Source organism: Chinchilla lanigera, unplaced genomic scaffold, assembly GCF_000276665.1.
Source record: "Chinchilla lanigera isolate Chin_1 unplaced genomic scaffold, ChiLan1.0 scaffold00050, whole genome shotgun sequence".
NCBI classification, from domain to species: Eukaryota; Metazoa; Chordata; class Mammalia; order Rodentia; family Chinchillidae; genus Chinchilla; species Chinchilla lanigera.
In genome coordinates, this window is record NW_004955451.1 from 953,131 (window position 1) to 977,801 (window position 24,671).

Sequence of the window (24,671 nt, forward strand, 5' to 3'; positions counted from 1 at the left end):
AAAAAAAAAAAAAAAAAAAAAAAACAATATGAACTAGATTTGTGGTTATATAGCAAAATCTAAACAAACCAGAAAATTGTATGCAGTATACAAGTCCTTAATATGTCAATTTTGCCCTCAGGGGTTAAATTTTAAAATGGGTTAGGGAGAAAATACAGAAGTGGAAGAAGAGGAAGAGATTAGAAGTAAGACTGGAGAACAAAGGAGATCATGCTATCTTTGGGAAACCGGTGCAGAAGATATAAAGAAGAGAACTGCAAACACAAAGAGGCTGGACACCACATTCATACTCATATAAAAACAAAATCAAACAATGAAGGAGAGAAAAAACAAAAACAAAACAACAATAACAAAAAACAAACAGGAGAGAGTGAGAAAATGAGAAAAAAGAAAAAATTCCATGTTTGTCTCTGCTGTCACTGGTAGACAATGTGTGGAGACAGAGTCCCGATCCATGTTGATTTATCCCAGAAGCCAGCAGTAGGTTTTTGGCGGGGTAGTGGATAATCTCAGAGAGTGTGCACCTTCTGGATGAGACCAGACTCATTTGGCCTGCAGTCAGGGCACCTTCTGTGGGCCTGAGCCCAGCTGGGAGCCCCTAGATGGAGCCAGCAGCCGCTCTGAGTTCAGAGCTCAGCTGACCCCTCCCCAAGATGGGTCCCAGCCAATTGCTCTCTCTTGTGTGTGCACATGTGCACGCATAAGATGACAGCCCACTGCACTGACTACCTGCTAGTGCAGTCCTTCACATGCACTGCTCCCCTCCTTACTGTGTCTCTCCACAGAGGCTTCTGGGGTCACCAGCAGTCACCACGTGTTCAGAGGTTTGAACCGCACCTCACATGTAGTGAGTCCCGTCTCAGGGAGCAGGCGTGCCCAGCTACCTCCTTCTTCTTTGGAGTTCCTCTCTTCACTCTTTCTGTGGGCTTCAGTTCATGCTTCAGATCCTTCCTGGGTCCAGGGGACCCACTTCCCTCCTTCCTGTCTTCCTCATGTTGCTGTATTCCAGGGTCTGGATGGTGACTCTCAGAGAGGCTCTTTCTCTGCTGCCCACCACTCCACCATTTGGTGCTGCCTCCCCAGGGTTTATTTTTTAACAGCAACTAATAGGAATACCTCCCCATCGCAGAGATTCGAGACAGCTGAACAGAAATATAAAAATAAAATATTCAACGTCTCTCTGTACCTGCTTCATTCCGTTTTATAAAGATACACATTTGGGGGCAGGGGGAGTATGGAAGATCAAACCTAGGGGCCTTTACACTGAGCTACATCCCAAGCCTTTTATTTTTTATTTTGAAACAGGGTCTTGCTAAGTTGCCCAGGCTGGGCTTGAACTGAGATCTTCCTCCCTCAGCCTTCCAGAGTGCTGGGATTATAGGTGTGCACCACCAAGCCTGGTTAATAAACACTTTACTATTATGATAGACTCTCTAGATGTTTTCCTCAAGATTGTGATATATACACACCCTGTACACATATACCTGCTGAATTATGACAAGTACTATTTATCTAGGAAAGAAAATAACCTTGTGACAGTACAGTAGTTGTTTTAAAGGTATTTTCCCCCCTTTCACACAGGTGGGTATCCTTAATCTGAAAACTGAAATCTGAGACATTCTTCCAGTAGAGTCTATGGAAATAACTCAAACTCAGAAAAACTTCAAAATCTGAACCACTTATGATCACAAGCCTTTTGGGTAAGGGATTTTTTTTTTTTCCTTAAAAGGCAATTTATTTCTCAGAGTTCTGGAGAATGCAAGTCTAAGTCAAGCACATCAACACAGTCAGGTACTAGGAAGGGCCCTCTCCTAGGCTTGTAGGCGGCTGCCTTCTGTCTGTGTCCTGTCTGGGCAGACGGTAAACTCTGGAGACTTCTGTTTCTTTTTTTATTTTTACTTTTAAACATTTTATTCATATATGTTTGCAATTCATGCAGTTTACAGTCATCTTAAGGAGTGGCTACAGGTACCTAAGAGCTTGTTTCTTTTTTTAAAATCCCCTTCTCTTTCCTTCCCCTTACCCGCTCCTTCTCTGGTTCCCCTATCCTTTTATTCACACTTGTTACTATCTGCCTTAGCCTGGATAAGGGATATTTTACCTGCTTACCTGCTTACTCAATAACAGAATTATACGTCAGGCATGGTGGTACATGCCTGTAATCCCAGCAAATAAGCAGCATATCCTCCAGCTGAGGCAGGAGGATCCCTGTGAGTTTGAGACCAGCCTGGGCTACAAAGTGAGTTCAAGGCCAGTCTGAACTACACAGCAACACCCTGTCTCAAAAAGATCCCCCTAAAAAAAAGGAATTATAGCTGGGCATAGTGGTGCACGCCTGTAATCCAGGACTTGAGAGGCTGAGGCAGCAAGATTATCATGAGTTCAGACCTAGCCTGGGCTATATAGTGAGTTCAAGGCTAGCCTGAACTACATAGCAAGACTGTCTCAAAAAAAAAACAAAAAACAGTAAAACCCACAGTATTTATGTGGCCTACTTCTTCCACTTAATACTGTTACACAGCTCTACTTCATCATTTAAGAGTTGCTTATAATTTCACTGAATGATTTTACTATGATCTATTTAACTAGTTTCCTATTAACTGTCATTCATATTACAGAAATTCCTCATTTAAGGACCTACCTGTTTGAAGACTGTTGGGGTTTAAGACCAAGGCATGCTGTCTGGACTATGAGCCGCCTTTTTTTGGGTACGGTTCTATACATTTTGTTGACAGAGCCCCTTTTTTGTACACTACACCTTGTTTATACACTACTGTAAGTTTTGCTGATTGTACTATAGTGTAATTTTATGCTGTTATACATAATACTGCATGTAAGAGTTCTGCAAATAAAAGCAAAGTCATCAAGTTGGCATTTCCTTTGACCATTTCTTTGTTCTGAATATTGTAATGTACATACTATATCCAAGTCCTCATTTAGCAACCAATTCATTTAACAGCCTAGCCGCAGGACCACAATCAGTCTTTAAATGAGTATCTTCTGTTTTCTTACTTTTCACCATTATAAACAATGTTGCACTAAAGATCACTGACACAATAGCTAGTTCCTTAGGTCAACTTCTAGAAATAGATTTCTTGTGGGGGCTAACAGATACATATATACATTTACAATGTGGAAAAACAATGCCTATTAACCCTCCAAAAGGATTTTGCCAATCACATTTTCTATAGTCAAGCCTTAATGATATTTTCTTTCTATGGTTTCTAGCCCTAGTATCATGCTGGATAAAGTCCTTCTCTACCTAAAGACTGTGTTCTATAAACACGCACACAAACAAATGTTGCATGTGCGCACTGCCCCCACAAGAGTGTTACACCTGTAACTCAGCAAAACCAAAACTGGAGGAAAAGTACTGTGCAGCTATACGGATATTCTAACAGCTGAAGGCCTCCCACTTACAGCGTAGAAAATGGGGCACATACTATGATGGCACAAGTTTACCTCCATAGTATGGTCCCTCCGTGTCTCTGGAGGATTAATTCTAAGAACCCCCCTTCTCACCCCACAGCTGCCATCCAACAATACCCCAGTCCCCCAGATAAAGCGCCACAGTACTTGTATATAACCTATGTGCATCCTCTAGGTCAGTGATGGTGAACCTTTCAGAACTTTCAATGAAAACAACAGGCAGATGCAGCACATGTGCCACGGATTCACCACCACTGCCGTAGGTTCAGTCATCTCTAGATTACTCCAAATACTTAATACAATGTAATGCTACATAAACAGCTATATACTGTACTGCTTCGGGAACAACAAGGGGAAAGTCTGTACATGTTCACAACATACGCACTTTTCCCCAAGTATTTTCTCTCTCTCTCTCTTTTTTTTTAGACAGGGTCTCACTATGTAGTTCAGGCTGGCTTAGACTCACTATGTAGTCTAGGCTGGCCTCAAACTCACAGAGATCCTCCTGGCTCCAGCCTCCCAAGTATTTTCAATTTGCAGCTGGCTAAATCCATGGATGCAGAACCCATGGACAGAGGGCTGCCTATACTAGATTATTTCCACTTTAGTTTTTCCACTGAAGAAAAACAAAGCAGGGCAAGTTTCTACTACCTACTTCTTGTTTGAGATAAAGGACCAATACAACTGACCCTGGAAGTCTCATACTAGAAGAAAGAGCTAGAATCCATTTACCATCTCAGTTAACCTGGCTTATTCAAACTACAAAGCAAGAGAAGTGATATGGATGCCTGCCTCGCTATCCTTAGGAAGCACATGGAATGGGAAATGCTCAGTTTTTCAGTCACAAGACTATTATTGCACTCCTTGTTAAGCAGCTAAACCAGCTACAGAACAATAATAATTTAGCAACCATTCCAAAAAGGAGAGCCCTTTTCCCCATACATACAGAATGCCACGGAGTATCACCCAACACGTACACTCCCACCAAGCCCTTCTCCTCTGCCTGCTTTACTACAGATGTGGCCTGTGAAGTACAAGGAAAAGTTGTCTGGGGCTGTGAGCACATCTCAGTGGGACACCGTTTACCCAGCACACACAAGGCCCTGGGTTCTGCACACAGCATAAAGAAAGGAAAGGGGAGGGCAGGGGAGGGGAGGAGAGGAAGGCACATAACATCACCATGTACGCATGGTGGCTGAAGCTGCAGCAGCCATCTTGGGACTCCAGGGAAAGACCAAGAGATGCTGATCCTAACATCCATGAAAAGGGTAGGCCGCTGCTAACAACTGTCTAACTGCTAGAATGATCCTTTCAGAAAAATAAACCTGCGTTTACGTACGCTACTAAGGTCAGATTGTTTCTTGTAGATCAAAATAAACCTCTATGATAGTCATTTTCAAATAGAATTTTTGTTTTGTTTGAGACAGGGTCTCACTATTTACGTAGTTCAGGCTGCCTTTGAACTGACAGCAATCCTGCTTCCACTTTCAAATGCTGAGATTACAGGCATGTACCACCATAGCCGGTTCAAATAATTTCTATGTCTAAATGAATCCTGCAAATGATGAATAAATGCAAAATTCTAAGTAAGTATCTCTGGGGTATCAGGTTATGTAAGAAAAAGCTTAAATAAGAATGACAGAATCTTGACTTCGATTTAGAGGGACTATATTCAAAAGATGCCACTAGTATTTAAGCCAGTTTTCACTTTAACCTGAAGGACTTATGTTTAGTTTTAAACATCGAGCTTTCTTCTCTTTTTAATGTAAGTTTTTCATGCCATTCTGACAGGGAATTAACGTGTACTTATTGCACCCTGACTCCTAAAAGGCTAAACAGACCAGCCGGCAGGGTGGCACATGCCTAGAGTCCCAGTTCCTTGGGGTGTGAGGCAGGAGGATCGCAGGTTTGAGGACAGCCTGGGCGATCTAGCAGACCTGTGTCTCAAAATGAAAAATAAAAGGGGATGGAGATTTAAAAAAAACAAAAGACAAAAACGCTGTACCTATACATTTGCTTTCAAAGCACAGGAGAACATATAGGACCACAAAGACAGATGTAAATGTACTCAGAACAATCTATATTTCATATTCAAAGCACTGAACATTTCATATTCAAAGCATTAAAACAAAAATAATAATTGTGTTTCCCTAAACCTGAAGACCTATCACTTTTCAGGCAAGTGGAATAAAAACATGATAAGGAATGTTAGTAACTATTTTCAAGCAAAAAATGAAGGATAATTTGCCAAAATTCCAGTATGTCTATATTATAACCAATAATTCACTTGGTAAATATATGTTTAAAAATGTTTACCATGACATTATTCACAGTGACAATTTAAAATACTTTAAATATCCCAACAGTAAGTACCTAAATAAGTACAGTATTACAAAAATATTGCACATTTAAAATTTTTGACTTTTTAAACTTTATTTATTTTTGTGGTGTTGGATCAAACCCAGGGCCTCGTGCATGACAGGCAGTGCTCTATCCCTGAGCCACATCCCATTGACCAACAAATTTTTTAAGATTTTTAATGCTCATGGTATATAAAATACAGTAACTATAACTTCAATTATTTAGGAAAACAAGCACATAGTAAAAGAGAACTCACAGAGCCTGAGAGGAAGCACTTTGAGATGCTAACCACGGTCATCCTCTGTTTGTGCCTAGGTATATTCACACCTTGCCAGGGTTACATGCTGACAGGGCCTGAAAATGATGACTGCCACTCACAGGGAGCACCGCCGGAGCCCAGATCTTGGTTCCAAAGATGACCACCCACCTCAAAGAACACGAAAGGCTGACTGCAGAGCTCGCACTGGGAAGGTGTAAGAGTGGCACGTCCTGTTGTGCCAGAGTAAAGAAATACTCAAAGATCAACTGGGGACACTTCGAAAGACACAAGCCAGCTTGAAGGGGCTGCCATTAATCTGGGACAATTTTAACATCCAAACAAAAATAACTCATTAAATAAAATAGGAACACACGAGTCCATATCACTAAAAATAAATCAATGAATGTTAAATAAATGTGGGCGAAGAGGAAACCAGTAGTAGGATGCCAATTACTAAACATAGAAGAACCCACTCCCATATTGGGGATCCAACCAAGGGCCTCACGTATGCTGGGCAAGTACTCCACCACTGAGCTACATCCTCACTCCTAGAAGTTACAGTATTCTTTAAAAATCAGTTACTCCTTGTAATATGAGTATCCATTTCTTTTCTGTGTGTATTTCTACCATTTCAGCTTTATAAAATGAGCATGTACCGTACTTCTTTTGTAAACACGCAAAATCCTCAATGGCAGCCCCAACAAATACAGTATATGTGCAGCTCTGCCTCAACCTCTACAGCCACCCTACAGAAAGCATATGCACAAAACTCAGTGCACACAGGACCCACATGTGCCATCCTGACCCTCTTAGAGACGACCTAGGATGTCCCAGAGTCCTTGACAAAGTTGAAAACAAAACAGCAAAAACAAACCAAGCACCAGAGGCAGCACTGAGATTTATGGAAATTTTTGATTTGGCTTTACAGTAATTATGCGAGTAAAGAGATGTGACAAGGACCCATTGCTATGATGCCAATGACAAATGGTTAACTGATAAGAAGAAACAAGGGGGTGACAGGGTGTAGAACAGGTCAATATCATGCTGTCATGAAGCCATTTGAGACATATAATTAATCTATTACTCACCTCGCATCATCATTCATTGTAGTATGGTCAATAGGTGCCATGAAGCTCAGGAGCTTGCTAAGGACGTGAAACCTGAACAAAGCCAGAAACAATCAGTGATATTAGTAACTATTAACCTAGCAAAGGAAATGTATCCTATGAGTTAACCACTCCAGAACTGATCACAGGGACACTTGGCTCCAGAGTAGAACAGAGAAAAATTCAGAGATGCTTATCACACACAACTGTATTTTGTCTTATTGCTATAGGAAAAAAATTTGATAACAGTACATTGTAAATGACAGTAGTTCAATACAGATCCATTTATATCACCACTCAAAAATTGAGTAGATACACTTGTGCCTTTGAGCAATATACAAACCTTTGAACATTATTCCAGACAAAACTCAACGAGGACCTGACTACACTCTGCTCCTCTGCATACATCTTCATCATTTTTCGGTGTCATTAAAGCTACTTGCTGGCAATAGCACAGGTAGTGATATAACACCTGAATGTAATACCTCGCCAACACTATCACTCACTGACACCGACTCCAAGCGAGAAAAGGCTCCCTGGATTCCACAGCACCTCCATGCAGCAGCCCCAGAGGGGCTTTCATTTCTGTCTTTATGAAGGAACCAACTGAATTTAGGCCAAGTTTGAGTCCAAAATCTTTAGCTGAGGTGTTACAGAAATTTAAGTTAGAGTACCTATATTTCCAACCAACAATAAAAGGGCACTTTTGCATGAAGAGTACTGAGATTCCCTGCCAAAGAGGGCTGAACAAATATATGACCTTACTTAGACCAAATTATACCATAAAGAACTCATGAGGTATTCCTTGGACATGGCTACTTGAGCAAAACACTATGAAAATTATTTTCCATGTATAGAATGTTTTACAGTTTTAGAAACATTTTTACATATATCAAATAATTAAGCTTCCCAAATTTCATTTTTTTCCTCAACAAATGAGTTTCACAATAACACTGATTACATTTTATTCAATTCAATAAAAAAGTATAAATTCATTGCAGAAAATTTGGAAAATAAAGCTGACACAAAATTGCAGTTCTTCAACATATAGACAATTTGTTTTAGTGACTTTTATGTACACATGCACACATAACTTCCATATCTTCAGTTATTCACTTAGTATTATTCCCTAAACAGTATCTGAATGGACACATACAATTCCTGGAGTGGAAATACCATAATATATTTTCCAATTTTTAATCATGTATATTGCTTCCAATTTTTCACTCTTTATAACATGGGAAAAAAACATCAAAAAACTATCATCATATCTGAAATATCTGCTTACTACCTACTAGTTATAAAGTTACTATATAATTCTTATAGAAAGAATCCCAGTACAATAATGGACGGAGAACTGAAAAATTCCCAGTATTATTATTTCCCGGGAATAATCACTGTTAGTTAAAAATGTTAATTTGGCTATAGTATTTTCCATGTAGAAACAATACATTTTAATATAAAAACAAGACTGTAATATATATAGTCATGTACTGCATGACATTCTGGTCAACAATGGTCACGTGTACAACAACATACCACTCGCCTAGTGTGAGGCATGCTGTAACATCTAGGGTAAGTACACTCCACGACAGGGGACAGTAGGGGCAAACTTTTGGTGCATGTGCTGCAGCGGGCTGTTCACTGTCACAGAAAGCTGAGATAAGCCAAGATAAGCCATCACTGCTCTGTAATGTTCGCACAGTGATGAGATCGCCTAACAACACATTTCTCAAAATATACCCACCCCAAGCTATGAATGACTACACTTCCTATTTGTGAATATTTTTGGCATTATGCTAGCCCTCCCACCAAACCAAAGGTGCTGTTTGTTTTTCATAGTTCAGATTATTTCACTGTATTAATATAATTTATTTACTCTCTTATCGATGGGCTTCTCTTTTAAAAATGTATTAAGCAATGCCAAATTAAACAATGCCAAAATGAAGACGCTCATACATAAGTTAGTGTGTGTCTCGTCACATTTTTCTTTTTTTTTTTTTGTTTTGTTTTGTTTTGTTTTTCTTCCGGTACCAGGAATTGAATTCACAACCTCGCGCTTGCCAGGCAGGCGCTTTTGCCGCTGAGCTAAATCCCTAGCCTCTCTTCACATTTTTCTATGGGATAAATTTTGAGATGTGAAATTGCTGAATTAAAACAAATACATAGGGGGCTGGGGATTTAGCTCAGCGGCACAGCACCTGCCTGGCAAGCACAAGGTTGTGAGTTCAATTCCCAGTACCAGAAAAATACCAAAAAGAAAACATATACATAGATAAAGTTAAAAGACCGAAGCAAAATGCCCTTCCAAAGGTTGTCAAGGTAAAGACCACAAATATTTATAGCACCTATTTATTTAACTATAAAAGATAAACACTGTAATCAAATAAAATGTAAAGTCAGCTGGCTGTGGTGACACACACCTGTAGTCCCAGCTACTTGGGGGCCTGAGGTGGGAGGATCACTGGAGCCCAAGGGATCAAGCCCAGCAGGGGCAACACAGAAAGACTGTCTCAAGAAAACACATTAAAAACAAAGCAAATCCAAACCCACAAAAATATTCACATAAAGGGACTAGGGGTGTAGTTCACTGGTAGAATACTTGTCTAGCATGTATAAGGCACTGGGTACCCTATTCCCAATACTGCAAAAAGTTTGAAAAAAACTTTTTCAATGTCTTTAGGCTTTACCACACATACCAAAGTGCCCATCTGAAAAAATGAATATTGTTTTTGGCTCTTTCCAAATACAGTTTGGTTCATTTTCTGGAATAAGATCATGAACTTATACCCTGTGGTTGTATTGTCTAATACTGCCACCACGCAACACATTTAGCACCTAAACTGTGGCAGGTCTGAACTGACACGTACTGTAAGACTAATACCAGACTTCAATAATATAATACATACCATTAATGTTTAAAATCATAAACTGAAGTCATATTCTTGATATTCAAATGAAATATAGTTTTAAAGTTAAGTTCAGCTTTTTCCTTTTCCTTTTTAAATGTGGCTACTAGAACATTTGAAATTATAGAGTAAGCCAGGCATGGTGACGCACACCTGTAATCCCAGCACTTGGGAGGCTGAGGCAGGAGGATCGTTGCGAGTTCGAGACCAGCCTGGGCTACAAAGTGAGCTCAAAGCCAGCCTGAACTGCACAGTGAGACGCTGTCTCAAAAAGACAAAAAAAAGACCCAGAAATTATAGAGTAATACATATTTTTATTGGATGGCACCACTCTATACAATACCTTTGCATTTAGAACAGCACATACAAGAACTATTAACTATAAGATGACAGGCTTTAAAAGATAATCATAAAGACGAGGGTAATCAGATTAGAGACGACTGAATCAGTGCATCTCACCTGCTCCTAGTGCTGCCAAGGATGTGTGTGTACTTTCATACTGGAAGACCTCTCACCAACCACACTAAGAAAAGACAAATGTAGCTCCACTGTGGAGGGAGAGCCCGGTAAGGTAAAGCATCTCTTCCTTGCCTGTTCTTGGGGGTGGTGCTGGGGATGGAGCCCCGGGGCTGCTCTACTTGTGTGCTGCACCCCCTGCCTCATCTCACTATCAAAGGCCTGAAAGCTTAAGTCATTTGCATTACTACTTATAGTTAATTCCACTTCTGTATAATGTTCTGTAAAGTTACTGACAATAATTATTTCCAAAACCCCTCCCCCTCCCTTTTTTTTTGGAGACAAGGTCTCACTACGTAGTTTAGGCTGGCCTTCAACTTGTGAAGATCCTCTTGCTTCAGCCTCCTGAGTGCTGGGATTATAAGTGTGCACTGCACACCACACCCAGCTTCATTCTGTAAATAAGTTATTTTCTAGCATCTAGCTGGTGAGTACCACGCCCAGCCTGACCAGGCTATCATTTATAACAGCCAGCCTGCTTAAACTGCTGTTCAAACTGTTTCTATGAGTTTACACTAATTTGTATTTTATATCTTTCCAACCTCATCACAAAGAGCAAAAGCTGTTCAATGGTGAGACCTACTGTCAGTGAGAACAGCTGGCACACCCTACTGTTTCTGAAATCTAATGGAAGAAAATGACTTATAATACAGTGATGCTTTAGTACTGGTCATTAATTGGCTCTGGGAGACGTGACAAGTACCAAAAACACTGAGTACGTAGCAAACTGTTTTTGCTGGAAAGGGTTGTGAGTCACAAGGCAGCTGACATCTGAAGGTTCTAGTCTGAGTGTCCACTACCATACAAACCAGTACCAGGACAAAATTTTCTCAACGAAATGCTTCAAGAACAAATGAGATGAGTTTCAAATCAGCTGAGCACCTGGTTTAACTATACTCTCCTCTAGCCTGGCCCACTTAATCTCACCCTTTAGGACAGGATGCTAACGTAGCCACGATGTCATTTTGGTGCCTACACAGGCCAGTTGGTCCTCCTGCCTGTGCAACGACTCAATAACCAGAGGTTAGAAGCACAGGCTCTGGGATCCAGACCAATTAGTTCAAATCCCAGTTTGCTACTTACCAGCTCTGTAATGCTGGGTAAGTTACTTATCTTCTCTAAGCACTTTACACGAATTAGTTCATTTAATCTGCATAACAACCCTATGAGATGTGACTTCAATTATTATACTCATTTCATAGACGAGGAAATTGAAGCACAGAGATGTAAAGCAACCTGCTCAAGGTCTCAAGGCCAATAAACGGAAGAGTCAGATTTCCAATCTACACAGTTCGGCTCTGGAGTCTGTGCTGTTTTGCCGCTGCGCACATGTTGCTCAGCAGTGCCTACCTGTTCGAGTTCCAGGTATGTCAGTTCTCACAATCAGTGAAATGTTCTCTCTGACCTGACTGCACCCCTCACCTTTATGGTCAAAAGGAAAGCAAAGTGAGCACCTGTGACAAACAAAAAATCCGATACACATGACATTCTTATTTTTCCTTTTGCTTTGCAATAATTTCAGACTTAAAGAAAAGTTGTAAAAAGAGTATAAAGAACTCATATATACTCCCATCCAGTTCCCTGTAACTAAGGTTTAACTTACATACATACAGCATAATTATCAAAACCAGGAAATTAATGTTACTATAATAACTACGCTACATATATTATTCAAATTTCACCAATTTTTACATTAGTACCCTTTCTCAAGATTCCATATTACACTTGTCTGCTTAGTCACTGCCAACCTGTGACAGTTCTTCATTCTTTCCTGTATTGTCATTATTTTGACACTCTGGAAGGGCACTCATTCAGTTATTTTATAGAATGTCTCACAATTAGAGTGTGTACGATGCTGTATTATGATGCAGCTGAGGTGGGGAATTTCTGGCAAGCACACCCCGAAAACGTATCCTCCTACCGAAGACAGCAGGAGGAGGATATTTCATATTACTGGTGGTGTTGATCTTGAACACTTGGTTTAGGTGGTAACTGCTGAATTTTTCTATTACAAAGTTATGACTTATTCCTCTGTAATTGGTAATATCTTGGGAGAGCTACTTTTTTTTTTTTTTTTTTGGTTTTTCTCCGGTACCGGGAACCGAACTCAAGACCTTGCACTTGCCAGGCAAGCGCTTTTGCCGCTGAGCTAAATCCCCAGCCCTTGGGAGAGCTACTTTAAGACCAAGAAAAATATATCATCTCCTCAAATATTTGCCTGGTGATTTGAGCATGTATTGGTAGATCTGGCTTGCAAAAATGGTTACAGTGGTGTTGACCTAGTGGTGACTTTGTTTCTCTGATTCCTTCTATATTTACTAAGTGGTATTGGGCATGACCTTTTGATGGCATATCAGTGGGCATCCAAAAGGCTTTTATGAAATAAATCCATCAACACAGTAAATGTTAATGTAAACATTCTATACATTTTTCAAGTTTGGAAAGCCCTTTGGTTTGAGGTTCCACAGTAGCCAAGAGAACCTCAGGGTGAGAAGTGTGTTCAGAAAGCAAACACCCCTACCCTACTTGACTTGTCTTGCTGTCCCTTATTCAACACACTCCTGCTTTCACTGCTTTACCTTCCTCTCTCCTGGCCTCCTACCTCAATGACCACTCTGCTTCAGCATTCTTTATGGGTTCTTTCTATCTTCTTTTATCTTCTGTATGCTGACATTCCTTAGGGCTTTATTACTGTCATGCTAGATTGTGTCACACTACACACTCCTTGGAAAACAGCAAATTGTTTCCAAACTATAAATATGTATGTCATTTTCGCCCCATACTAGGGATTGAATCCAGGGCCCTCCTGCTGAGCTATATACTCAGCTCTTTTTTATTTTGAGACAGGGTCTTGCTAAGTTGAAAAGCTGCCCAGGCTGAGTTCAAATTTACAATCCTTCTGTCTCAGCCTCCCAGGGTACAGGATTTTAGGAGTGTACCACTTTCTCATCACTGAGATTCAATACCTGACACCCACAACTTAAAGGAGGTAAGCCTTTTTTTGGGTCAGTTGTTTTTGTTTTTTTTTTGAGACAGGGTTTCACTATGCAGTTCGGACTGGCCTTGAACTTGCTTATGTAGCCCAGGCTGGCCTTGGGCTCACAGCGATCTTCCTGCTTCAGCCTCCTGAGTGCTGGGATTACAGGTGTGTGTCACCATGCCCAGCTTTTGGGCTCAGTCTGTAGAGTTTTCATTCTATAGTCAGCTGGCTCTAGGGCAGGAAGGCACAGCAGAGGAGCACGAGGGTCAGGAACCAGAGAGTGAAGAGAGGAGCCAGGCAGGGAGGGAAACTTTTCCGGGCCACGCCCCCAGTAACTGCCTCTTCCAACCAGTCCCCTCCTCCTAACCACCAGCCAGCTAGAAGCCCCCACCCATAATTAAATAGTCATATAAGGCCCCGCCTAGGAGGCTATTGAGGGTCATCTAGCTTTAAACGGTCACAGCCACCATGCCTGGCAATCCTCCTTTCAACTCAGAAATTTGCCTCTAGGGCTGGGGGTGTAGCTCAGTGGTACAGCACTTGCCTAACATGTGCAAGGCCTCCGTGTTCAATCTTCATCACTACACGGAAACAAAAAGCCTCAGACCCTCCAACAACAAAACACTGATTCCCTCCCTGCAGTAGACACATATCAATAATACCGTAATCTATCCAAACCCCTCTGAAACTCTAGGAATCATTCTCACCTTCTCTTGTCCTTTCACGTGTACTTTTTTTGGAACCAGGAATTGAACTGAGGACCTTGTGCTTGCCAGGCAGGTGCTATGCTGTGCAGCTATATCCCTGGCCCCACATGTACTCTTAAGTACAAACTACTCACCTGTGTTAATATCTCTCACACCATCATCTCTCATTCCTCCCAGCTCTTGCCCTCATGAATTTCTAGTCCACTTCAACACCCTAAAACTGTCTTTCTAAAATGCAAAAGTGATGACAACATTCCTCTGCTCAAAATCTTTCTCACTAGAGTCTCACTATGTAGCACAGGTGGCCTCAAATTCGCAGCAATCCTCCTGCCTCAGCCTCCTAAGTGCTGGGATTATCAGTGTGCACCACTATACCCAGCTAAAAATAAAAATTTTAGAAACTATTTCTAACCTCACATATGTACACTGTTAACATTCTCTGGAGCCCTTCACTTATATGTTTTTAAAACCAATGTAATTTCAACTTTCTGGCCTTTGTTTTATTATTTCTCTTTTTTTTTTCTTTTTGAGACAAGGTCTCACTATGCAGTTCAGGCTGGCCTTGAGCTCACTTTGTAGCCCAGGCTGGTCTCGAATTCGCAAGGATCCTCCTGCCTCAGCTTCCCGAAAGCTGGGATTACAGGCGTGCACCACCATGCTTGGCTTTTATTCTTTCTCTTACAAGGAAATAGTACATTCATTCACAACAAAAGAAGAAAAAGTGAGTGAAACTATATTTCTATTCTAGAGTAAAAAAATGCTGAGTCACCAAAACCGGAAATATTGGTTATTATTTTTATGATCCTTCAAAACAATTACCAGAAGAAAGAGAAAAATGATATAATTGCCAAAATACAGAGAAGAAACGACATGTTTAAATTTTTCCAAAAATCAACTTACCGAAGTTTCCTTCCTTTGCTGGCTTTCCTGTCTACTTTCTTGTGGATTTTGCTTCGTAGCTTTTGGATTGCCAGCCACTGCCTGGGAAATTCACAAGCAATGTTATGCATCATCACTAACAGAAAGAGTTATACATATGGACAAATTGGAATTTTTCTCACTAACAACCCTGCAGAAAGAAAGCATCAAACTCCTCAACATAGTCTGGGGCCAAAGTGACTAATCAATTGAAGAGGATTTGTGCAAAGGTAAAACACAAATAGCAGCTGGGAGATTCTACAGCAAATCTGGTTAACAATGCTTCTTAGGATGTGGAGTTGCTGTGACGAGCACTAAATCTACCAGTGTGCAGGAAGACCCATCAGCTCGAATACAGCTGCTCGGATCTCCTGACGGTTCAGCTGTGTAGCACTTTCTCTAACAGCAACTGGTTGGAAGGAACACGAGAGTCTTTAAATCTAATGTTTCCTCTGCTGACATTCAAGTGTTTTTTCCTTGTGCTAGTTTCTGCTTATTTTAAATAATTATCCACTACTAATACCAGTCTTATGGTCATTTATTTTCACTTAATCTATAAATATTTCAGTGTATGTTGATAAAAGATACAGACTCCTCTCCTCAATATAAGCTCAATACCATTCACACCTAAAAACATAATTTTTTACTATCAAATATTCAGTTGGATTTCAAATTTCTCAGATTGTCTCAATTTTACAGTTGGTTTGTTTGGATAAGGATCCACACAAGATTCATATATTCTGCAGTCATTTTAGATAAGAAGAAATTAATTTTTCAAATAAGGAATACCGGGCTAAGAAAATTCTGCACAAATTGCTCCTGTGAACAAACGTGAAAAGAGGAGGAAAAATAGCAGCCACAGCAGCAGCCAGTCATCATACCTGATTTATACAACAAAAACTCAACGCCAGAAGAAAAAAAAAAAAATCTAAGAAAATCCAATTACTGTAATCTTAATATAATCTTAATTACCATAATCTATTTTATTGTAAAGTCAGATAAATGTACAATATAATCATCACTTAAATGCAATTTGGTCTATCACATTAAATTTATGGTGAACAGCCCTCTACAACGTTCCAGACATACATGAAATATCAACAACATCCTACCCTAAAATTCAAATAATATTCTTCTCAAATAAAATTATTTCATCAACACAAATTTTTCATTGCTTTCTCAAAATGCTGCTCGGCCCAGAATCCCATTCTGGCACTTGCAGCTTTTGTTTCCTTTCATGCTTTTGCAAATTATGGCTCAGGGCTATTTAAATGTACACTATTCATTAGGTAGCACTCTAAATGCCCTTTTTATTTTCCAACCACAGGATGAAGCATACACACAAGAGCCTTCCTTCACTACTTTACATTCTACCCTGACATCTGGGTAATGCTGCCACGTTCCATTTCTAATTGTGCTGAAGCTTTTACTGCAGGGGGGAGGTCTAAATTACGGCAGACTAACAAAGCAGATCGACTTCAAGCAAGGAACCTGTTGTACACAGTGCCACATTCTGACAGCTGAAAGCACATGTTGGGGTGGCTTTTTATCCACTGGTCAGCAGACTGATATGGAGACAATCACAACCCAAACCCGAGAGCAAAGAGCATAAGGAAGATTTTGAAAAGCAAACCCTAATATGAACACAGGTTTTTCATAATCTCGTTTCATATCATACTTAAGGCAATGCAGTTACTTTTAGTAGTTACAATTAGTCACTTTGTCTTTCTACTTCTTAGTATCTCACTTAACTTTGATAATTACAGGACCAATCACTGCCTTGGAGGCAGAATTAAGGGGACTCAAAGGGAGAAACTATTACATGGTCAGCTTGCACGAGCAGAAAACTACTGAAATTACCTTCCCATGGCCACCTGATCATTGGGATCCAAGGAGCTGGTCTTCCGTTCTATGAGTTCTCGGAGGAGCTGTGGGGGGAAGCGGGGAGAGAAAAGAAACTGATTTATTTATCATCTCCCAGCACCAACTGACTCTAAAAGGGCACAGAAGGAATTCTGAATGGCATACTGACAGCTCTAAAACTACAATCAATAAGGGACAACCCAGTGGCAAGAGCATGACTGAATTCCCATTAACCCTTTCATATTTATATATCTTTAAAAGGCGGCTACAGCAATAGCTGAGAACAGAAGTCCATTTGGAAGACTTATTGTGCTGCAGTTCATTTCAAATGGATCAATGAGTGTGCAACATTCCCTTCATTGTTTTTATGATTAGTTCTGTCCACCCCATCGATATCAATGGAGAATCTTTAAAAGGTCAGGCGGGAAGGTCTGTGTGGCAAAAAGGAAAACACATCGGCTTCCCACCAATAGGACAGCTGCACGGTTAACTTCTGGTCTACAAGCTCCCACAGTTGGGCAGATACTCCTCAGAAAGGCCTGACAGTAGGTAATTAAGAGGGTAAACGTCACACTCTTGCTTTCCATAGAGGATACTCTACCATGCGAGGCATCAGGTTACTTAACCAGACAAGACACTAACACGTTAATAGTCAGAAAAATTTTAAGGATCCAAAACAAAGTAATTTGTACGCACTGCAAGTACAACACAAGGGCCAGTTTCTTATCCTGAACAATTAACTTAAGGGGAACACAGACTTAAGAATGTGAAGAGAAGCAATGGACCTTAAAGTTAAATATTAAGGGAGGACACTTTTAAGTTACAACAATGACTCCAGATATCGCCTCTCCTACGTAAGTGCTGTATATAGAAAAACAGCAACAGAGATTAACATGCCAAACGATCCCAGAGAAACCTAACGGACGATACTAAAACAAACTGGTTCCTGCACATCATTCATCAGTAATACACATTTGACTCCAACATTTGGTTCTTCACAAAAATAAGCAATTATTTTGTAGGTAAGGAAGGCATGGCAGCAACAGCTATTTCACCACGCTGAATAGCTGAAGTCTGTGGGCGGAAGGAAAGAAGAAATAAATTCCTATGAAAGTAGTTCACTTCTAGTTCTCATTTGTTTATGTAACTAGGCACTGGAAGAAGTAAAACAAATTTATAAAAATACTTCTGTAAGGTGAATCTTTATTGCAAAAGGGAAAAGGATATCTCAGCTGCAATTAAAAAGCCTCCTGTGATGTTTTTTCATTTGCTTATTTTCAACATTATTACCACAGCAATTACGTTTAAAAATGCAAGGACCAGAGGCCACTGGTTTATTATCACTAGAAAACAGCAAGCTATTTCTCTACCCTGTTTATCAGATTGATTCTCAACATCTTTCTGGCAGCCAATCTATCAGTTTATCTCTCCTACTTCATCACAGTCACTTCTGGCAGCTAAATACAAGATCCAAATCCAGTGTTACACAGACACACGCCACAGTAAACCTGTGTAACGCTGCTGCGGTGCAAACAGCTGCCCCGAAGGCTGAGGAGACGTGGGCGTCTGGTTCCTACTCAACATACTGTCAAAAGCAGGAGAGGGGGAATAGGCGGCTAGGGTGGGGTTAATAATAATAAAAAGGAGGAAAATAATGGAATGGCTGCATTTGATTGCCTAACTTACCTGTTCCAGCCTCACAAGATTACAACCACTATTCCTAGCTCTCCTAACCATCCGTGATCCCCCAAGATGCAGCAGTTACAGATACAAGGGACCAAGGGCTCACGGATGACTGCCCCGGCACTGGGGAGATCTCATCTGGAAGAGAGCCCCACATGTCCTTGACAAAGGCTGGAATCTGGAGCTGAGCAGCTGCAGATCTATGACACTTGCAGGGGCCTCTGTAATTCACATGCCAAGTTGGCGCAGCATTTACTTCCAAGCACTCTATCACCCACAGCCGGGGCTGCTTTTTCACTACCCAAGTACGTCATTCATGATTAAGAAGATGTTCTTGGTCTATCTGGCTAAGTCTAACTTTATTCAGTCTAAGATTTCAAGAGTCTGTTGTGTCCAAAGTAGAAAAGAGAAAACAGGGTAAAAAAAAAATCAAAAACTATTTCAATAGCCATTACTATTTCCCACAGCTATCATTATCACTGGAGTTAAATTTAATTAGGAAAGCTGCTTTCAAAAAGGCTGCTGAAAAATGAAGCTTTAGAGCTATCTCCTGAAGAATTTTATTTTGCTTCTGAGGTGAGTTTTGTTTTGTTCTGCCATGCTGGGGATCTAATCCAGGGCCTCCTGCTTACTAGGCAAATGCTCTATCACTGAGCTACGCCCTCCATCTGAGGGAGTTGTTTTTGGTACTGGGGATACATCCAGAGCCTTCACACTGAGATACACCCTTAGCACTTTTTATTTTGCAAAAGGGTCTCACAAAATGGCCCAGGCTGGGCTCAAACTTGCAATCCACCTGCCCCAGTCTCCTAGTATGCTGAGGTTACAGGCATGTGCCACCATGTCCAGCCTTGCTTCCATTTTTATAGTTTTACTGTATGAACAAACTTTTCCACTAAAATTCAAGTTCCTAGTACAGTTACTATTATTTCAAAATTATTTTAATATTATTAATAATAGTATTATTTTAATCAGGATGACACAATATGTATAGTAATTTTCTATGAGACTTGGAAAATGGAGAAGTGTATGAAATTTTTTTGTTCTAGTCGCATCTCTTTCAAGCCAACTCAAAAAGGCTTGATTGTATCTCCAGGGGAAAATTATAGATGAAGTTAGGTTTCCAGGTCAGCCCACAAAACCTAATCAACCCCTAAAAGCATACATGAGAAATGGCTCTGACCGTACTACTTGAGCATGTAATCAACATTTACAACACTTTTTACTTATTATTTATTTTGCAGTGCTGGTGCTGAACCCAGGGAGCACTGAGCTATATCCCCAGCCCTTTTTAAAAACTTATTAAGACAGGACGTCACTAAATTCTTAGGCTGGCCTCCAACTTGTGATCCTCTTGCCTCAGCCTCCAAGAAGCTAGGATCACAGGTATTCCACTGCACTACGCTTGGCACCCACCATTTATGATACTTGAACTAAAAAACATGGACACTATGGTCAGTTAAAAATGGAAGCTTAAATGCAATGAATTACCTCTCTCCCTTCTCAACCCTTTTGAAAGACAGCTCAGAAATAAAATAAATGTATTAACCCATAAGAAACAAGAGAGAGAGAGAGATAATAAGAACTTATTTCCCAAGACAGTAAAAGGTATCACCACTTGAGTGCCTGGGGGAGTAAAGATGAGGGTGGAGCCACTTAGGCCTGTGGGGTCCCTGGGAGGATCAGCTCTTCATGGGGCATTACCAAGAAAGGTGGGAGGAAGCCACAGGGTGGAGTCACTTCTCCAGTACCCCCTCTGATGGGTACAGCCACATGCTAACCATCCCTACCATTCTCCTGTCACTAGCAGAAAAGAAAAACTGAATTCAGAAGCACTAGGCTGGAAATACAATAGGTGGGGCAAGGTGCGAGTCTAAAGTTTTATGCTAATCTCGGGTACCTTCTAAGGTTTCCCTGCTCCCACTTACACAATGCTAGTGCTCATCTGTAGAATTTCCTGGGTGGGGAGGGGGAGGAGTGTTTTCTGGAAAAGCTGAATAGCTTTCCCCTTCCCCAAAAGATTTCTAGAAGCTATAGTCTCACTGTGTTCCCCTAAATTCATATGTGGGAACCTTAATCCCCAGCATAACCATACTGGGAAGAGTAGAAGGTAACAGGTGCCCTTATAAAAGAGTTTAGTGAAGGAACTTCCTCCCTTTTGTCCTTCCACCTCGTGCCACATGAGGACACAGCACGCCTCTGAGTATCAATAGTAAGGTGACACCTTGGAAGCAGACAGCAACCTTCACCAGACAACCAAACCTGCTGATGTCTTCATCTGGGCTTCCCAGACTCCAGAATGTGAGAAAATAAACTGCTGTCCTCTATAAATTTCCCAGTCTCTGATATTTTGTTACAGCAGCATAAATGAGCCAGGATACAAGTTCTGACATTTGAAAGTAGTCAATCCAAGAGGTTAGTTCATAGCATAATTATATTTAAGGAAGCCAAGAAGCTCTGCTCAGGCTTCAGGGATTCTAAATAACCTTTTTAATGCCTCACTCTTAAATATAAACACAGTAAACAATTACCAACATTGGAAAACCCTCAGACATAGACCAAACAGAAAAACAAATAGAAATCTGGAAAAAAAAGACTCAAGGGAGCAATGTAGGAAACACAAGAAAGAAGGGAAGAAGGAAAAAGGAAAAGGGAAAGAGGTAAAAGAAGAGAGAGCAGAGAAAAGAAAAGAAAAGAGGGAGAGAGGAGGAGGAGGAGGAGGAAGAGAGACAGACAGAGGGGGGAACTTACACAAGACCCCTGGGGAAGTGAAAGTGCACTTCCACAAGAATAGGCTGGTGTAACAAAAGACTCAAACAAGAAAACAAAAAAATTAAAAATTCAACAGAAGTGGAAGAAAAATGTTGAAAAAACTTCATATATAAAACTAAAAGGCAAAAAGATAACATCCTCTTGCTTATTTTCAAGAGAAGAAAAAAATTTAGGTGACAACTCAGACAGCTAAACATCTGACTAACAAAGGCTGGAAGAAAAGGTTTAAAACAGTTTTGAAAATTTCTGAATCAAAGAACAGGAACAAACCTGCAAAGACCTAGTACAATATAGAAGGGAAAAAGACCTTTGCCAACATATACCAGCGTAACACGTGGCACACACAAGAAGCAAAAACGACCTCAAACAGTTAAGGGAAAAAAATAGGTCACAGACACAGAGGGCAGCCACAGGTTCATGTTTACCCGACAGAGCTCTGGTTTATGCCTGTCACTCGAATATTCTGTCAGGCTAGCGCTTAGTTTTGGCAACAAATTGTATGGTTATCCTTTATATAAAGGGATGGAAATAAAAAAAAAAAAAAAAGCAGGACTAGACATTTCAGTAGTAATTGCAGATACCAGGGGACGGCAAAGGAGTACCTTCAAAATTCTCCAATCTCAAATTTCATACGTAGCCAGACCATTTAGCAAACTACATGAAGGCTCACCAAGTTGCTTTCCACGTGCTCTCTCACAGAAAGGCGGGCTTCGCTAAGTAAGTTCACCTGACAATAAAAGGATTTAAGATGTTGGAAAACAAAGGCCCAAGTCGGGAAAGAAGAGCATGTTCCAGGAATACATGCCACTCCAGAGGGAGGATGAGCCGAGAAAGGAAAGACTCTTGCATATCTGAGGCATCTGGAGTACGTGGGGGAAACGGTGAGAGATGCACGCAAAACTCAACAAATATTTTTAAACCAGACATTTTAAGTTCTAGGAACGAACATACAAGAAAACACAACCACACTACATGAGCACAAATAACTTTCCAGAATAATAATGTAAACGCTGACTTACAGCCATCCTAAGGGGTGTGACGTGAGTCTCACTAAGGTTTTGATTTGTGCTTCCCTGGTGACTAATGGTGTGAAGCATCTTCTCTTGCTTACTAGCCGTCCATACCCCTTCTCCGGAGAAGTATCTCCTCAGAGCCATTACCCACTGCAGAACTGGACTGTCTCCTCGGTATCAAGTTCCAAGTTCTTTATATATTTTGGATAAAAATTGCTTATCAACCTCCATTTTGTGGTGTCTTTCCATCTTTTTTATGGTATCATTTGCTGTACTTTTAAATTTTGATATAGTTCAGTATTTTTTTAACCTAAGGTCATGAAGATTTATTCCTATGTTTTCCTCCGTGAGTTTTATATATTTTAGTCTCTAATTCATTTTGAATTAATTGTCGTATGCAGGGTAAGGTTGGAGGTCATCTTTTACATGTGGATATCCAATTATACCACTTGCCAGAAAGTCTGTTGTTCGTTCATTTGTTTGTTAGAACAGGGTCTCACTAATGTTCCCTAGTAACCCTCTGCCCCAGCCTCCAAAGTATGAATGATTCTTTTCCCCCATTGAACTGTCAAGATACCCTTTCTGAAAAGTCAAATAATTTGCGGGGTTTCTTTTTTTTTGAGACACTGTCTCCCTGTGTAGTTTGGGGTGGCCTTGAATTCACTATCTAGCCCAGGCTGGGCTTGAACTCACAGCAACTCTCCTGCTTCAGCCTCCTAAATGCTGGGATTACAAGTGTGTGCCACCACACCTGGTAAATGATCTTTAAAGGATGCAGTTTGATGGTCCCATAGTCCCTGACTTTCTGAATTTGTGACCCAGGGTTAATCACAGACAATCCCTAAATCCCACTAGAGGCAAATAGTTTAACACCCCCTCCAAAAAATGATTACTGCTATCAACAACCAACAAATATCAGAATTTAATTTTTGTTTCTATAGATTTCCAAATAGGATGTGAAATGATATTCAACATTTGCAAGAACAAATGCATCACAAGACGAATGACAGCTGGCATGATTGCACATGCCTATAATGCCAGCTATCTGGGAGGCTGAGGAAGGAGGACTGCAAGTTTGAGTCAAATCTGGGGAACTTAAAAAATTTTTATCTCAAAAAAGGGCTAGGAATATAGCTTAGTGTGAAGGCAAAGGCAAAAGCAATGAGTTCAATCTCTAGTACTGCAAGAGGGTGGGGGATAAAAAAAGAGGAGAAGATAGAGAAGAACAAATGGAAATCAGAATGAGTGAATAAAGAAGAATCTTAATACTAGAGTTACAAATAATTCACTTTGGTTACTAACATGAGAAAATCCATAACTAGAGCTATCATTGAAAAAGCCTGATTCTCCCTATCTTTGGTCTTTAAGGAAACAATTAGCTTTTCCACCTTTTGTGTTTCCATGTGTGGTACTGGGGACTGAACCCAGGATCTCGCACATGCGAGCACCACCACATCCCCAGCCCTTTTATTTTTTATTTGGAGACAGTCTTGCTGCGTTGCCCGGGCTGCACTCTAACTCGCCGGGATTACAGGGATGTGCCATCTCACCCAGCTCAACTTTCCGCAGTCTGGCTCAGTGTCGCATCACGCCTCCACTCTGGAGCTAGTACTAAGGCCTATGATTTGGGAGAAGGATAAAACTCATTCACTGAGTAAAGGAACACAGCTTCCTCACCATAAATCCTAAAATATTTCAAAGGCAATATTATTTCCCTAATTTTGGCCGTCTGGGTTCAAGTTTATTAGTTAAAACAAAAACTTTCTCATCAGAGCCCATATATTCCATTGGGTATGACATAGTCTCTCAATGCCTAATTATCAATTAGAAGTATAAGTTCTACCAGTATTAGGCCCTGATGTGTGGAGACAAAGTAGTAAGCAATTCAAATGCTACCAAACTTCTTTTCACCAATATGCTTCCTTTTTCCTACAAATATGATTATTTTTAAGAACTAAGTGACTGCACTAAGCCACTCTTCCTAATGTATACTAAAAGTAACAACACATGGAGGGTGCTATTTTCCAGGAGTTTTTAAGAATCCCCATTTTAACCAGACACGTATCTTGGTGTGTACTTTCCTAGTACATGCTAGGAGAGAGAGGGGTTACATACCCTTTGGGCCACCAGCTCAATTTCTAGCTATTTCGCAGCA

General features: G+C 40.5%; 1 protein-coding gene across 2 annotated transcripts in view; it reads right to left on the reverse strand.

Moving 5' to 3' along the window:
- Aatf (apoptosis antagonizing transcription factor) overlaps window positions 1-24,671 on the reverse strand; it is a 104,388-nt gene that overhangs the window by 23,853 nt on the left and 55,864 nt on the right. The window contains exons 9-11 of one of the 2 annotated variants that reach the window (XM_005393937.2): window positions 17,046-17,113; window positions 15,168-15,248; window positions 7,138-7,209 (exon numbers count right to left, since the gene is read on the reverse strand). In XM_005393937.2, coding sequence (XP_005393994.1) covers window positions 7,138-7,209; window positions 15,168-15,248; window positions 17,046-17,113 — 221 coding nt within the window. Of the gene's footprint in view, window positions 1-7,133; window positions 7,210-15,167; window positions 15,249-17,045; window positions 17,114-24,671 lie in introns of those variants that run through there. The other variant, XM_005393938.2, reaches the window with a different exon arrangement.